The 17,771-nt window shown below is 40.5% G+C and overlaps 1 protein-coding gene across 2 annotated transcripts; it reads left to right on the top strand.

Annotated features, from left to right (window-relative positions):
- Positions 1-546: 546 nt before the first annotated feature.
- On the top strand, positions 547-16,845 carry CYB5A (cytochrome b5 type A). 2 transcript variants are annotated; one of them, XM_066184425.1, is made up of 5 exons: positions 547-777; positions 10,504-10,632; positions 12,350-12,379; positions 14,886-14,920; positions 15,771-16,845. In XM_066184425.1, the coding sequence occupies exons 1-5, from the start codon at positions 634-636 to the stop codon at positions 15,847-15,849; spliced, it is 417 nt and encodes a 138-aa protein (XP_066040522.1). In that variant the 5' UTR covers positions 547-633; the 3' UTR covers positions 15,850-16,845. The 2 variants fall into 2 exon arrangements, with proteins under 2 accessions (XP_066040522.1, XP_066040529.1); XM_066184432.1 differs by lacking the exon at positions 547-777 and adding an exon at positions 8,919-9,120.
- The last annotated feature ends 926 nt before the right edge of the window (positions 16,846-17,771 follow it).

The raw sequence follows: 17,771 nt of genomic DNA, 5'->3' as shown, positions 1-17,771 counted from the left end.
GCTGTAGACTCCTAAACATCTTTGTGGCCCTCTCCAGCAGTACCTTGTCTTTCTCGTATTGGAAATGTTCAAGGCCATGATGCATCGGACTTTGAACAATCTTGTCTAGTGGTCCCCACAGCAGGGAAATTGGAACTAGCGAGCTAAAAGGTCACTTCCGACCCAAACTATCCCAATGTGGTTCTACATTGCAAGTCGGCGATTAGCTCGTCGCAGCGCACACCGGTAGCCCCGCAGCCCGCCGCTGCCAAAGGTGGCGAACGCTGGGATGACCGTCCTAAGAAGGGGACAATAGAAAAGCCGCAACTTCAACACCCGCCACCGGTGACGACCTGACCGAAGCCAGCGGGGCTGTCCCGCCACCGCCCCCGCCCCGCCCCGCCCCGCCCCGCCCCTCCCGAGCCGGTCACGTGGGACGGCGGGGAGAGGGCGGGGCACGACTCCAAAGTCCCGCCCCCGGTCGCCCCCGTCAGCCCGTCTGCTTTGAGTGGCATTGCCCTTCGCCAATGAGAGGCCGGCTAGGCGAGAGGGGCGGGGCGGTGGCGGGCGGTGATAGGGCCTGCGGCGGGGCCCCGGCCGTGTGCGGGGTATCGGCCTGTGGCGAGTGCGGTGCGGGACAGGACCGGACCAGACATGGTGGGCTCCAGCGAGACCGGGAAAGAGCCGTGGCGGGGCCGCTACTACCGCCTGGAGGAAGTGCAGAAGCACAACAACAGCCAGAGCACCTGGATCATCATCCATAACCGCATCTACGATGTCACCAAGTTCCTGGACGAGGTGGGTGCCCGCATTCCCAGGACGCGGAGCGCACTAGAGCCCCGCGGGGCGGGCTCGGCGGCGGCTCCTGGGCTCCCCGCGCTGTGCCCCTGGCGGGCTCCCGTCCGCCTGCTCCGGCCCGCGGCGGGAGCCGCCCCTGGGGCCGCGGTAGTGCCCTGGAGGAAGAGTGGCGGGGCGGGCCCGGGCTCCGGGCGCCTCTCGGGCAGGAGAAACGCGTGAGTGCCGAGCATGCCGGCTGCGCTGCCGTGTCGTCCGCTGTGTGCCCGCGCCCTCCTCAAACTTTCCGATTTGGATTCTGATTTGAATTTCCAGTAAATAAGGACAAGGAGAAAAAACTGGAGTCAGTATTGTGAGCTGAGATAGGCCGCCTGGCTGTGTGAATCTTGGGTACCAAGAGTGTGAACCCATCTGCTTCTTGCTGTGGTGTACTAGCTGAAAACAGAATTAAAAGTGGAGACTCAGCTGGGACCCAGAGCCATATTATCTTGTGAGCTAAAAGGTCAGCAATTCCTCTCTTCATACTACTGTAGTGTGTGTTGTGTTATGGAATAGGAAAGAGACTTCACAAGGTGGAAGGAAAGTACCACAGCATGCAGAATATCACAGGTCTTGGGGTTACTCTAATATTCACAGAATCACAAATTTGTTTGGATTGGCAGAGGCATTAAAGCTCATGGCCTTCCAGCCCCCTGCCAAGGGCAGAGACACCTTCCACTAGACCAGGTTACTCCCAGCCTCTGTCCTTGAACACATCCAGGGATGGGGCATTCCCAGCTTCTCTGGGCAACCTGTCCAATGCCTCACTCTTGTCACTGTAAAAAAAAATCTTCCATATATCCAGCCCTTGGTAAAGCCTCTTGATCACAGTGGCTTGTGTTCATATCTGCCAAATAAGTACATTCTGGGTAGCCTTAAGACCTCGGTGGTCTTTTTTTGCAGGACGTAGCGTTACATACAGGAAGGCAGATTCAGAAAATTAGGGTGGCTCTCTGCTGCCCTGATCTGCTCGGTGCAGGGGTGCAATGTGGTGCTGCAAAGCTACACCAGTTCAGACTCTACTGTAGAGCACCAGAGTCAAGTTCAGTTCCTTTGGCTGTGTTTTGTTGGCCTTTTTTCTTCCCCAGTTAGTGTTTGATGTTTTTGATCTCTGGCAGACAGCGAGCAGTTGGTGTAATCATTGATAGTCATGGTTGATAAAGAAGCGTTTTAGTTATTGGACTGAAACGTTCTTCAGTGGAAATGCAGAAATAAAACTACCACTTTTTTTTTCAGTAATTGAATGGTGCTGGGTTTTAGATATTTTGAGTTTTCTTCCATGCTCTGTATTCCCAGTTAGCAAAGGTAGGATCACAGGATCAGTTAAGTTGGAAAAGACCTCTGAGATCTCGTACAGTCTTTGGCCAAACACCACTGTGTCAATTAGACCATGGCAGTTTTTTCTTAAAACTATCAGGAACAGTGACTGCCACCTCTCTTAGCAGCCTATTTTAATGTCTCATCACCCTTTTTGTGAAGAAATTCTTCCTAAAAGCAACCAGTTAAAAAGTGTATGGTAGACTTACATTAATTTCTTAAAGAATACAGTTTAGATTTGTGGAGATGTGACAGATTTTAAGCATCAGTAGTTCTGTAGCTCCATCTTGATTTTTTTGTGCTTGTAAACACTTGCAATTCAAAGGAAAAACTGAGCATTTTGCAAAGGAGGGTTGACAAGCAATTTTTCAAAGGCACTGTTGACACAGGTAGTATTTCATTCTTAAGCTATGTGTCAACGCAAATTATTTGGCTTTTCAGCAAGGCAGATTGTGAAACTGATCCACTGACTCTTCATTATTTTTCATCTAGCTCTGCCCCTGGTCATCTTCACTCATTAGTTGTGGACATTGCTGTATGGTTATGCAGTCAGGGCCGATTTAATTATAGAAGCTCCGGAGGAGAATGCAGCTTTCCATGTTGTCTGCAAAACTGAATTAGCTTTTGGAAACTTGATCAGTTTTGATTGATACATAATTGTATTGTTTGTACATATTGTCCAGGTTGAGGAGGCAGAAACAAAAAGACCCATGTCATAGAAAAACCCTGAACCTAACCGCACCCAAGAAAAAAAAACCAAACAAACCACTTGACAAAAAAAAAATCCAGGATCTAATGAGCTTTTGAGTTTGAGCAGTTGCATAGCCTCTTCCTTCAGTACCTATGATGAAATTAGTAAATATTAAGAGGCATCACCTTGTGTAAATTTCTCCAAGAAAACATCATTTTCATCCTTCGGGACAACACTGATAATTTGGCAGCATATCAAAAGAATTCAGTTTGTAAGTATTTAAATAGTTGGGTTTTGGACAATGTGGGGGATGTCTTGAGACACTCTGATATGCGTAAGTCAGACTTCAGCCTCACATGAAACAGCTTTCAATAGAACATGGCTGGTTTTGAGCTGAAATTTCATAGTCATTCTGGGATGATGGATGAGATTGTTGGAAATAGTTACCTGAAATATTTTAAGCGAAGCTACAGTTCTCGGGAAAGCTCTTTGACATTTTAATATTCATTGTGTTGGTGATTTTTATTAGGGAGCTCTTTGATTAAGGTGCTTCATAGGGCACTTTTAAAATCTTTTTTTCTTTTTTTAATGCTTTTGGTACTTAGTTAACTTACCAAATGTTATGCTAATTCTTTTGACACTGTCAGACACCCTGAGGCATTTACATGTGACAGCTGAGGAGAAATTAGCTAGCCTCTTGCTGGTTCATTCCAGAATACAGTAAACCCTACTCAAAGTGGGGATTATGTTAGCTGTTTCAATAGCATTACTGCTTAAAATCAGGTTTATTTCTTCCAGTTCCTTTCAGAAGTAGAAAAGCTTAACATATTTTAAGACTTAAATGTGGGCCACTGAAGTTTAAGTCCAGTAGTATTAAAAAGGATGCACTGCTAAAGCGTCATGTCACTTGTGCTCTTCCCAAGTTGTACATAAATATCAGTTTACTGGGGAGTGAAGAAATGGGAGCAGCAGCTAAGCTCACCGGTCCTGTTTCTTAAACCAATAAGCCATCTTTTCAAATACTGCATTAACCTATGGAAATATTTTCTTATTAATAACAAAGTTGAAAACTTAACTGTGCTTCAGTCTTGAGGACACCTTGGATACTCTTGTGCTTAATAAGTAAAAGTGTGGTGCTGCTTTGCACTCCATTACAGTAGTTCAAGGGTTTGCTCCCTCTGTCCAGCTGTTGTGTGTCTTCATGGAGCTTGTAAGTGTTTAGTGGAACTTGTTTAGTTTTGGGGAACAGTCAGCCTCTGTGAACACTTGACTGAAGTTAGATAGTAAATGGGCTGGGGTGGTGATATGTGTGTGTTGGGAGTGGAGGCACGGCATGGTGTTACCCATAGTAGCTTGGTTTCCTCGAGGACAAGGCTTAAAAAAGATCATATGAAAAGTAGAAAAACTGCTGAAGGAGGAAACAGTTGTGTGCTTTGATATGTTATCCTTGGAGTTTATGAAGATTCCAACGGCAACTGCTTTTTTTTAATCAGGTTGATTTTTTTTGTTTGTTTGTTTTTTGGTTTTTGTTTTCTAAGGGGTACATATTGTGCAAAATTCATAGCTTGAGTATTAATCTCTGAATTTCCTTTGATTTTTCAAGTCTGGGAGAAGAAATCAAGATACTTCAGCTTTTGGAATGCATTATTTAAAAGGTCTTGGCAAGAAAGAGTATTCTTGAAACCAGAAACTTTTATGTTATTTGTCATTAAAGGCTTTCAGACCTGTGTTGCAGAAGATTTGGGAAACCTTTTCCTCAGCTTCAGGTCTTGTGGTTTAACCCCAGGGAGTACCACGTACCGTGTACCATGCAGTGGCTCACTCACCCTCCTGCCCAGTGCAGGGTGAAGAGAATCAGAAAAAGGTCGATTTTGTGAGTCAGTATAAGAACAGTTGAATAATTGAAATAAAGTGAATGTAACAGTAATTGTAATAATAAGGAGAGAGAGAAGAAGAAAACCCAACAGAAACAAATTGTGCACCATGCAGGTGTTCTCCACTCCGTGACCAATGCCCAGCCTGTTCCTGGGCAGTGTTTGGTGACTCACGGACAACTCCTCCCAGGTTATGGATGGAGTGTGACACTCTGTGGTATGGAGCATCCCTTTGCCCAGTTTGGGTCAGCTGCCCTGGCTGTGCTCCCTCACTGGCAGAGTGTGGGACACTGAAAAGGCCTTGACTTAGGTGAGCACTACTTGGCTGCAACCAAAGCATCAGTTCATGAACAACATTGTTCTCATGCCAAATCCAAAGCACTGTAATGTACCAGCTACTAAGAAGAAAATGAACTGTATCCCAGCTGAAACCAGCATAAAGTCCTATGTTTGCTTTCATTTAAAGGAAAGTAGCTACTAGAAATGCATGTGTACTCACAGCAGGATGTCATGGCTATATCTGTATTGGAGATAATTACATACATGGGGAACATTAAATGTCAATGAATGGACAAAGTGCAGTGGCAATGCTCCATATATTTCCCCATAATTTTAATGTAGTAATCCCTCTGGTCAGGTTTTGACATCAATCTAATGAGCTAAACAGGAATAGCTGGGCCTGTAAAATTGTGTGATCTGTGTTTTGGTTTACTTGCTGTGGTGGTGAGGCTCTTGTGGGAACTTGATTGGATTCCTCACACTAAGCCAAAAAGCTGACATGTACAGGAACATCTCTACCAGGGAGGAGTTTCTTGTTTTGGAAACCCAACTATGGCATGCATTTAATATTAGTCTGATGCAGACTTTGTTTGGGTTAATTCAATTGTTGGTGGTCTAAGAATTCAGCAAAAACATTATTGGTAAATATTTTTTTCCCATAAGGTATGAACTTGTGCTTCCATAACACTTTCCCTAAACTTCTTGTAGAATGGACAGCTCCCACTAAATGTTTTGTAATGCTGATCAAATAAAGTGCAAAAAGCAAATATTGTTCTACTGTGTCAGGGTGAAAAATGTTCTCTCCCCTATGTGGCCATAAGTTACATTCATGGGGATGGTGTTGTGGAAGAGTAGCATAATGCCTTCCATGTTTAAAGTCATGATCAGCTTGCATTGAAAGATGCCTGTATTGGCACATTTGGAGTCTGCCAGTGAACTATAGGAACTGTTACTGCAGAACCTTGCAGTCTGAGGATTAAACCCAGCATTAACACTTCCTTAAGCTCTAATGAAGCTTTTAGGAGAATTTGAAAATGTTTTAAGAAATAGAACTTCTTAGCACTTCTATGTGAAACTCTTCAAGCTGTAACTTTGTAAGTGAGGAAATGGGCACTGTTGTGGTTTTGCCTCAGTGCCCTGCAGCCGCTTGATCATTTCTCCCCACAGCCCCTTGGTGGGATGGGGAAGGAAATTAAGGGGGAAAAAGATAAAATGTGTGGGTTGAGATAACAGTTTAATAACTGAAAAAAAAATATAATAATTACAATAAAAAGGGAGACAAAAAGAAATGTTAACCCATGCCCAGCCCATTGCCAAGCAGCAAGCTGCAGCTCCCAGCCAACTCCTCCCAGTTTGTATACTGGGCATTATGTTCTGTGGTATGGAATACCCCTTGGGCCAGTTCAGATCGGCTGTCCTGGCTGTGCTCCTTCCTGGCTTCTTGTGCACCTTCTTGCTGGCAGAGCATGGGACTTTGAGAAGTCCTTGAATTAGGTAAAGTGCTACTTAGCAACAACTGCAGCATCAGTGTGTTATCACTGATTCTTCTCATACTGAATCCAAAGCACAGCCCTGTACCAGCCTCCAAGAAGAAAATGCAACTCTGTCCCAGCTGAAATCAGGGCAGGCATCAAGCTACTGGGTAGTTTGTTTGCACTTCATCTGAAAGCCTAATGATAGTTTTCAAAAACATACTTTCAGAGAGAGATCTTTTATAGGCTCCTGACATTTTACATGAGCTGACAATTCTGTCCTGAAAGTTAAATGGGTGATAGAAGTAATTGGGAGGACTCTTTTCAGTCCACATGAAAATGCCCTTGAAATAAGCAAGCATTTGTCTGTCTGTCCTGCATAATACAGCTGAGGTTCTCTGGGTGTTCCTGGCTGTGTCACTGCCCCCTTTCTGCTTCTCATGCCACTAGTGCAGAAAGTGAAATGTGAGTTTATAAGACTGCCACTAATGCAGACCTTTGCTGTTCTTTCTGAAAGTTCAGTTGGACCCTAGATTTCATTCCCTCACTATAGGAAGGGTGAGGGTGCAGGAGTTGCAGATTAAGGTAGTTATGCTTTAATAGTCTTGAACTATGACACTGAGAAATCTGCATGACCATAGCAAGGGGGAGAAAAGGTGGCATTCAGGATGAGGCAAGATGGACTTTTGACCCAGATGAGAGCAGCCTTATTTTATATTTGCCTTATCTAAAACTTTCTAATGTGCTGCTGTTAGGAATTAGTCTGTGCTCTCTACTAGTGCTGCCTCTGTATAGGCATGTGTAATACATGTAACTTAGATTATTTATTATATTGGGAGTGCCCTAGGAATGAGCTAGGCTGTCTTAATTTACCATCAAAAGCTTTTTCATTTCCTCTGAACCACAGTTTTACCTGCAAGAACTCTTTAATTACTTTCATTAACAGGATTTTGGTTTAGGAGTCACTATCTGTATAGCCTTGTGGGCTTTCCAGTTCCAGGGTCTGTCCAGAGAATCTTCATTAAAGTAGCAGTTCTGGTAGCAGGCTTTGTTTACCAGGCAGAATGATGAACAAAGGCCTTGTATAAACAAGCTTTGGGAAACTCATCCAACCATGAAAGATGCTCATCTTTTGATAGAAAAGTCATTTCTTGCTCTTTGTGTGAGACATTACAGTTGCTCTCTTTCATTAGGGGACGTCGAATCTTTCCATTAATTGCGTGTATTATGTGCTGATTATTTACAGAGGGTTTGTAAGTTCACATCGTTAAGCAGAGGTGGCATCTAAAAGCAAATGTTTAGTTTCAAAGTACTTCCATCAATGTCTGGCAGGTTCTTATTAGCATTATCTGGTAGATGGCTTGAGTTTGGAATTCTGTGTGTGATCCTCTGTACTTAACCTTGCTCATGTCATAAAAAAATTACCAGTTTTCCAGCTGTAGTGGCAGAGGTCAGGGTGAATTTGTTCTCTTCAGCTGATCTGTGATAGTCAGTCAGAGGGTTGGTAGAAAGTATTGGTTGCATTCACTGTCTTGACAGTAATATTGTGGTTTTGTAGACAGAGGGATCAGTTGTTAATTAGACAAAAAACTAGTTCTACAGAGAAAAGCTGGAGTGCCTCTGTGGTGCTGCCCATACTGCTACGTGATTGCTTTGTAGTGGCACAGGGGAGGGATTTGGGAGCACAAGTTAGTACTTGATCATTCTGTAGCTGGCAACCTGCAAGTAATTTGTTAAAGTACTCCATGAAGTAATTTTAATGTAGATGCAGTTAAGTTACATTGGTAGAAATCCACTTGTTTGGCTGGATAGTGAATTTTACATTGTGAGCTAGTGTAAACCGTGATCTTACTTGCTGGAGTAACTGGTATTTTATGTGCTTGTCTGAGTGGAGTTTGGTTTCAGTGCAGTGCATGAGTAGGAGTTTACATACTGCTTCTGCTGCTGGTGCTTTATGGGTGGTTTAACTTTGGGGCCTTTTGCTGCTTGTTGATACCTTGTTTGTTAAGCATGTTTTCCAAGGAGTTGTGCCACCTTTTCTGCTGAAGTTGATACATGTATTTTTCTATTTTGCAATTCTTTAGCATGGTTTTAAAAATCCCAAACCCACATTGCTGAAGAAATTCTGTGAAGATTTAGTTGAGGCAGTGTCTGGGACTGTTAGTCAGACCCAAGTTCAGTTCCTTAAGTGCCATTTCAAGGCGTTGAACTTGAGTGCTCCCTCAACTTTTGTCCTGTCCTTTTCCTGAATATGTACCAGAATGGATTCAAGGACAGGATTTTGGTGAGCATGCTGTATTTGCAGGTTGCTTACATAATCTTTACTCTGTTTGTACTCATCTAACCCTTTTTGGCTCAGTTTCTGTGTCTAATCTCCCTATCAGTTGCTTAATCTTGGTTTTTGCTTAGTCATGGTAGGGATCCTTTACCCTAATAGCTGTGGTATCTTGGCTCTTTAAAAAGTGTTGTGTTGGGGTTTTTTGTTAGTGGTTTATTTCTTCTCCTTAACTTCCTTAATCTGTTAAAATGAATGTCTGTCTTTAATGTGAATATTCAAGCTGTGGAGTTCTGGTACTGCTGGAAATTCATAGTAGTAGTTTGGTTCATCTCTATGAACAAATTCTGGTTTTGTCACAAGAGAAGTTTTGATACGAGATTAATAGGAGGGTTTGAGGTAAGTGCTAAGATGAATTGCCTAGATGAGTAGAAATGCCATTTCTTTAACCTGTGGGCTTTTTGGTGAGCCGTGCTCCCCACAAGGTGACCCTAAATTGTGGAAATTTTGCCTATTTTCCATAATTTTAGGTCTTGTGCTCAGAAGCATTAAAAATTGAGTTGAGGTTCCAAAGCATTTTATATCCGCTGTACTGGTAAAGTGCAAATATCTATTCCATGGTTGCCTTAATCGAAGGCAGTACTAGTAAATGCTTTTAGCTTGTTTACCTAATCATTCCCAATGTTTATGTAGTACTTTCCTGCTTGAAAGTTGAGTGGTGAATTTTTTGTGGCATGTTACCTGTTACATGAATAAGTAATGTGGAGCTGAGGAAATGCACTGAAGTAGATATGATAGATCTTCCAGTATATTCAGGCAGAGTTATTTGATAGATAAAAATGTACTTCATAAAAACTTCATAAAATCCCCAAAGTGCATCTTGGGGAAGAATAAAAGTTAATGGAGAACAGGGGTTTATGTTAAGGGAATGGTGATAGATTGAGGTATTAGAAGATCCTGGAAGATGACTTCTCTGTGTCTCAGGGGTTTTATCAACAATGTGTTTTCGGGATTCCGTTGTCTATGACAACCAAATTGCCATTCTAGGGTCTTGAGTGAGCTTTCAGTTGTGCTTAATCACTTCCAAAAGAGGTGTCTTACTTGATATTTGTACCATAATTTGTTTTGGAAAGGACCCTTAAAGTTATCTGGCCCAGCTCCCCGCTGGAGCCAGGATTAACTAGAAGGTTGGGTTCATTAGCACCTTGCCAGCTTGTTTGGCCAATGCTTGATTGCGCTTCTTGTGAACAGATTTTTTTATCTTCCTGGAATGTTCTTGCTGCAGCTTATACCTTTTTGGCTTTTATCCTTCTGCTGTATAAAGCACTGCTTAGATAAAAATACACCTTTTCTAAAGAAGTGAAAACACAGAATGTAACTTCAGATGATAGTTGGCTTTTATCCTTCTGCTGTATAAAGCACTGCTTAGATAAAAATACACCTTTTCTAAAGAAGTGAAAACACAGAATGTAACTTCAGATGATAGTTGGGCTGTTAAAGTACAGACTGATTCCCACACAGCTTTCTAAATGCTTTAGTTGCAACGGGTAATGCCTCTTAGTTCTGCTTTACCAATGAAATAGAGTCTTACCTTCCTTGGTTTTGGCTTCAGAGAGTACATAAACCTATCTCAGAAAAGCCTATGTTTGCTATAGAAAGTCTAGCAGCTGATATTGCCTCTTTTTTTTTTTTTTAATTTTAAAAATGTAAAAATGCAGAATTTCCATTTCTAAAATGTGAAATGTATTTCAGTAACAAATTCAAACTCATTAAAAATTGCAGCACCCAGGAGGTGAAGAGGTCCTTAGGGAGCAAGCTGGAGGAGATGCTACTGAGAATTTTGAAGATGTTGGCCATTCCACAGATGCAAGGACATTGTCGGAATCCTTTATTGTTGGGGAACTTCATCCCGTGAGTATATGAGAGTGTCCTTAATTTTGTGTTTACTATACTGGTTTTGCATCTAGTTACTTGTCTGGTAATTACTTCAAAATCAAGAAGAGCTGCTAGTTTGGTTGGATGCCAGTCCTGCAGCTGTTTGTGGATGGACCTAGGTTTGAGATAGTTCCCCCAATGTGAAGGGATTTGATTAGTGTAGCATAAGGATGGTCACATCTTTTGGTGATTTAAGTTGCCTTACAGCTTAGTTCTTGAATAAACTGAATATGGAATTGTGTCATTTCTGGTATATGCTGTCAGCTTTGTAACGAAACTCCATAATCCATGAAGATGGTATGTCAGAATGTCTACACCTTTTCTTAGGCCAGTGACTTAGGCAGGGTGACTACTAAACAACCACTTTCATGCTTTCACCATTGTAAATACGTTTGTACCAGGCTTCCATCTGCATTGGAAGGTGCAATCCTCACTCTTCATAGATGTGTTTAGAAAATGGTTATTATAAGCATTGCACTTCTAGTTTGTCACTCTATCTTCCCCTCTCTGGCTCCTGCCATTTTTAGCTGCATCACGGTTCCCTACTTGTGATTGTCAGGGTTGTTAGTGATCAGTTCCCACTGGATCATCTGTCACATCCTCCCTTTTATACTGTCTATCCAATTTCCCAATTTTTTAGTGAGCATCCTTCTGCTGTGTCAAGTTTTGAAGTATTTCTTTCCAGCTACAGAGCTGCTGCCTTGACTTCCTTCAGCTAGGCCATAGTTAAACTCTCCTGCATCCTAAGAGTTGAAAACCATTGTTTTGAGGTTTAGGCTGCTGGTGTGCCTGTCTGCTCTACTTTACTGCCCATTCCTACCTCTTCTCTTTTCCTCTCATTTTATGTATGTTTTGTCTTGCATTTGGGATAAAATCACTGTCTTGACTAGCCTATTGCACCATAAGATTCCTGATCTTGTTTGTCTCAGGTCATCTCTTTATAAATATTACTGATAGTAGTTAGGACAAGTAGTAGCTTGTCCTAATAAGTGATTTGGCTCTGATGCACATTTGTGGCTTTGCAGGCTTGCCATCTATTTTTGATGCCACTAACATTGTTCTTAACCTGGCTATCAGTCCGGTTCTTCCTTGTTTGTCAAGTGCCTGTTTTCACTTGATATGAAACAAACAGCTTGGTGGTTTAATATACAAATACAGAACTGTGTTTGTGCATACATATACTGACTGGATTATATACTGTTATGGCTTTTTTGTAATGAATGGGACTGTGCCAAGCAGAACTCTGAGTTTACGAAAGATCCCTAGAATTTGTGACTTTTGGTCCAGTGGACATTGAACCACAACCAGTTAGTTGACTTTACCTGATAGTACAAGTACACTAAGTAGAATTAATATGATTGCAGTCAATGTATAAGCTAAGGTTATGTACTCTGCAGAGACAAAGGAAAGATAAAAACACGGGCACAAAGATTAATGAAATTTGTTGGAGGCTCATGTTTCACTTCTTCGTTGTATAATGGGAAGTACAATTTGAGGAAGTGATCTTGTTTATGTTAGCTTAAAATCAATCACATTATCTCTCTTGCAAGTTTGTTTTTACCTAGGGAAAAATACTTACACATTAACAGAATGAATTGCAAACTGAATTAAGTGATGAATTGTGTGATTTTGGTTTTGTTTTTAATGCTTTCAGATTTTGTCTAAATGTTGCTTGCTTTTTTTTTCCTTGCAGGATGATAGATGCAAGCTTCAGAAACCAACAGTAAGTGTGTTTCTTGAGATGCCACACTGTTTCTTTTGAGTGTTACAGGCAGTGTCTTAGTGTCTGAATGAAAAAAAAAAATTCAGTTTAAGCCTGTTTCAGGTTTTAAATCTCTTAGACCTGTTGATACTGCTTCAAATTATTCTTTCCCTTAACCATTATATGCTTGAATTTGTGTGGCTTCATACCAGGGGTTACTAAGTGTGATGGCATTATACTCTAGCAAAAAGGTGACTGGAGTCAGTCAGTGGTCTTCTAGTATTCAGTTTAAGAAAAAATCAATTTATTGTCAGAACAGATTAAACTTAGAAGCGTTTATGGGAGGAAAATTGTGATGCTTAACAATGTATTGGTCACGCTAGTAGCTAGAGAATGTAGGGGCATTCAGTGTATTATAAATCAGTTAAATTGCAATTGTGAACCTTTTTCGAGGTGAAATTACTGACTATTTGCCTCCTGAATATTTCAGTGGATTCTGCTGAGTGTCCTGTCAATGCAGTATTGCACTTATTTTCTAATGGCTTTTTTCCATCCTTATTAGAATTAATCTGTGTTGGCACTCAGCTGTCAAACTCTCACATGTCCCTCAAGGGAGAAGGTGCTTCAGGGATTAATTTGTACAGTTGCTGCTACTCTGTCTATAGAGGATGTTTGCACTGGGCTTACCAGTACAGCAACATGCTTAGGAAATAATTGGAAATTATTTTAAAATGAATCTTAGTAAGAATAAGATCTTAATCTTCATGTTTGGAGAGATTGTTTCTTAGAAGTAATCACTTTTGTAAGATCTTCCCATATGAATGAATCAAAGGAGATGTTATGAATCAAAGGAGAGAAATAAAATTTATGTGTATATGTGTGTATATATATATATATATATATATGCATTGAAATGCTCACAATAGCAGTTATTAATTTTTTTTTATTAGGGCCTGGAACTAGTGTACTAATAAAAGTAAGAAATGGAATAGTGAATGAAATTCTGAGTTTCTTCCCACCAAGAACAGTATCTGCTCTTCAGATTTCTTTTGACATTCAGGGCAGTTTACACTTAAGCATTAAGAGCATTAATAAGGAATGTAGCTGAGAACAGACTGCCCAGTGCAAGTTGTATCAGATAATCCTTTGACTAATCTCAGAGGAATTTACCAAACTGAAGTACTTAGAATATTAGTTTGGCCAGTGCATAGTCAGGAGTCAAGATGTATCCACATAGCTACCTACACTACACTTGTTCTCCATCATTCCAGAAGGAAATTGGGGTGCTTTTCTGCAGCAGGATGTGGCTGTAGAAAGACAGTTTCCATATGCATTAGACTCTGGGTGGGTATGTGACAGGTTAGGGAGGTTCTGTGCCCTGGCTCTCTAGGAGCTCACAGAAAGCCTTGGGCTTTCAAATGTTCTTCTTGTCTTCACACTGTTTTCAAAGTACCTTCCCTGCACCTGTCCAGTGTCATAGAGTTTAAAATTAATCTTTTTATGAGCTGTGCCATATTTCCTGTTACTGTCTTGACGTCAGGGGAGCCATCTCCTGGGCCTGCATGTGGTACATCTGTTAAAAATGGTGCTAGCCTTGATAATGTGGGCACCAGTTCTTCCATGCTGTTTGGCTTTGGGGTTAGTTTTTCATTGAGGTGTTCACAAAAGCAACAGAGATGTAATCTATGAGTCATATCCTTTTGCACACAGTATTTGCACATGTAAACCTAGGATGATTTGGGTGCTTGCAAAGGTAGTGTGCTTGAACCTCTGAGAGGGTGTTGGAAATCCGTCTTTAAATTACTTGCAAATGTTCTGATACCAAAGCAAGTAATTTTGTAGTGATGGATCTTGTACCACTAAGTTTAGGTAGGGTTTTAATGCTTGGATTTTTAAAATAAACTTAGGGTCATACACAACTAGAGTTATTCAAATTAATAAGTCTTCATATAAATTGTGCACATGTACCCAACTGGGATTTGGCCCTGTAGGGCCACTTTTTCTGTGGAAACTGAACAAGAAGTCCAAATGAGTATCAGGAACAGCTATAACAATTGGACTAATTCTTACAGAATCTGAAACACCACACTAAACCCCGTGAGTTTAATAAGCCTTGTAGAGGTGAATTAGTAGCTTTCTTTATGTAGTTTTGATATAAAAAATATTTATGCATTGATTCTGAGTTTTTTCAATATGATTTTAGTCAAGGAAAGGATTTTTGTCTTACAGATGACTGAAACTTTTCAAATGTAACCGAAGGTTAAAATTCATAGAAAACTTGCAGTAAAATTCTTGTTGATAGTATTTTAGGAACTTGATTCAATGTTTGCTGTAGAAACTGCTACTAACTAGCTTATAATACAACAGAAACTGCTGTTGGAATTAGGAGAAAATGCTTCCCTAATGCATATACTGAGTTGTTTCTGAATTAGTCTCACTTGATGAGTTTTGAGAAACTGTAGGACTAGTTAAGATGGGAGAGGGTTGTCTTCCTGAAGTAAATACCTTCTTATGCTTTGCTTTCCAGGAAACTCTTATTACCACTGTTCAGTCTACTTCCAGGTACAGTATGACATCTGATGTCAAACTCAAGGTTCCTCATGATTTTCTGAAGTTTAAAAATCTGAATGGCTTTTATCTGCTGGAAGCTGAGATATCGGGGTGGCACATGAAAATTTCTGTTCTATGTAAAGTCCAAGTTGGCGTCCATGTACCACTTTACAAGGGTGTCAGCTTACTAGGTAGATACTTTTCTCATATTGACAGGTGTCAGTATCTACCCAATGGTTTGTTTTGCACGGGCCTTTTTTTCTGGAGTCTGCCACGTGAAGGGAAGACTCTTAAAGCCATTCCCAACCATTTTACTGACATGGATGCTTTTACTTTTAAAATTTCCTACTGCTGTTGCTTCTAAGGGAAATCTGAGAGGATTCTGTGCATAAGAAGGAAGATCTGTCAGAATTGGGAGGGAGTTGAAAAACAGTTTGGAATACCACTGAATCAAACTTTGTAAAGTTACATCCTGCTGACAATTTCCTACTGCTGAAACCTCAGAGGCCTCTTCTATGACCCTCTGGGTGGGGAGTTTGGGTGCTTAGAAGTGTAATGTGATGCTGCTACTTAATAGGCTTTTGAATGAATGACGTTCTGGGCAGCAGCCCATGACTTTAAATGTGCCTGGGGTTTTACTCTTCTCTAGTAAGCAAACTTCTTGTAAGCTCCAGTACAAAGCCTTACTGTACAAGCTTCTTCCCTTGTCTGGAGTATTACTGGCCAATCCAGGTGTTCTGTTGCCCTGAATTTGAAGGGGAGGAAGGACTTCTTTAAGCAATGACTTGTTTGTTTGTTTGTTTGTTTGTCTAACTTGTTGGTTGTCACTTACTAAAGTGCTTTTTCAAAAACTTCCCTTTAGTTCATGGTCCAACTGGGTGATCCCAGCAATAGCAGCGATTATCGTGGCCCTGATGTATCGTTCCTACATGTCAGAGTAAGCGCCTTACTGAGAATTCATGCAAGAAGAGAATACATTCTCTAGGAGAAAATATAAACAATGTGTTCCTGGACAAAAGCCTGACGTCTGAAGAAAAATTCAAGTGTTTCAGAAAGCGAAACAATTCTTTTTCTGCTGTGCACTTTTCTTAATGTTGCCTTCTTATATGCTGCTGTGAAGTGATAAAAAGGCACCATTTCTCTTTTTGTATAACACTTTCATTCTCTAATGAATTATTTGATAACTGTATTGGTTTCTGTGGTAGAACATTATTTTGTATGTAACACTGATTCTGGTTATTTCTCTTTAATCTGTAATAGGGTCATTAGGACTCTCTTTATGTATACATTTTACAGCTTTAAAAGACTACCAAAACTGTGTACATGTACACAACTTAACTTAAAAAAATCATGTTGTCTTTTTAAATGTAGTATGAATGAAATGCAAGTTAAATGTAATGAATAAAACTGAGTGGAGTTATAGGTGCCTGGAAGTGGGTTGGGCCCTACCACTCAGCTGTAATGAGCTGGGGTTTTTTCCATTTTTTCTGGCAACTGACTCTTATAGTTGTTGTAGCTACTCCTACTAGCAAACTGTTCTGTTTGTTTCCCATTGAAAAATTCAGGTGAAATATACATCTCAATGTTTGGCCCAATTATGTCTGTCTCATTTTTGTGAAAAAATAGCTCTTTTTTTCAAAAAAAAGCAGAAAAAAGTAACTGAATAGTACTGTTCCTGCCAAACACTCAGGTGACTGTAGAATTTGTTCTGGAACTTTTAGCCTTCAATAAAATCTTCAGCTTTGTCAAGTACATTGTGAGGGGAAAAACTGAAAAATGAAATCTATTTCTGACTCTTCTGGGATGTGCTATGGTGCTTTACTATGAAGAGGTGACCGTTTTCACTGCTGAGTACAAGATAACTACAAGTTTGCATTTTGTGGTGAACATTTTTAGTCATATGTAAATGATCATGAATAAAAGTTTAATTGCTTACACCTGCTGGCTCAAACACCTTCATTTCCAAATTTGAAGGCCTTGAAAGGGATGTTATCCTATTGGGGCACTTCTCAGAAGTGTAGAGAGAGTAGCTCCCATCAGCTTCATATCAAGCAGTAAATTTTGTCCTGTTTTTGCCATGGCTTTGCATTTGAATGTGGTGAAACCGAGTTTAGAACTTCAAGTTTTATTGATATTTTTATAGATAACCTTTAAAAAGGATATAATAACTCAGAGTTGGTATTTAGAATCACAAAGCAAGTTTCATTTTTAAGAGAACACTTGAGTCCATATATCTAGGCAAGGCCAAAAAAAAAAAAAAGGCAACTTTAGAAAGTTATCTGTCTGAAATTCTTGGAGGGGGGAAGCTAAGCTATGTCCAAATCAGCAGATAGAGCAGTGCAATTAAGGTGGATCTGTAATGTGAAGCACATATTAAAACACAGTTTTAATATGATGTAGCTGTGTTTTGGTCCTGTATACTGGATATTCATGCAATTCCCTGGAGTAACTATGGAAGCTCAGTCCCATCTAAAAGCATTCAAGCTGGCATGTGCAGGGAGTTTCCACAGTGTGAACCAGAAGCATGGTGAGTACAGATAAGTAGGCAGTGCTTCAATAACTGTTACAAGTGAAAGTGCTAATGTGGATGTGCACTCCCTTCCACTGGTGTGGATGCAAGTTGTTCCTCAGAGATACACATTGCTTTTGGGGTTTTAAATGTAAACTGATTTTGTAAGTGGAGATAAATCTAAACTAGAAAAATGATCAGGCTTATTTTTCTTTTTAATACTCTTAAAGTTAGAGCTGCTTGCCTTAGAGGTGTCATATAGAACTTTTTATGTGATCTTAGCTTTTGAGTATGAATAGGAGAAAATATATATGGGTGTGATGAGGAATGAATGACTATGCTATTGTAAAAGCA

The sequence above is a fragment of the Chamaea fasciata genome, unplaced genomic scaffold (genome assembly GCF_029207755.1).
Source record: "Chamaea fasciata isolate MVZ Bird 193981 ecotype frontalis unplaced genomic scaffold, bChaFas1.0.hap1 SCAF_1, whole genome shotgun sequence".
Classification (NCBI taxonomy): Eukaryota; Metazoa; Chordata; class Aves; order Passeriformes; family Sylviidae; genus Chamaea; species Chamaea fasciata.
This window is presented reverse-complemented; position numbering and strand designations above follow the sequence as displayed.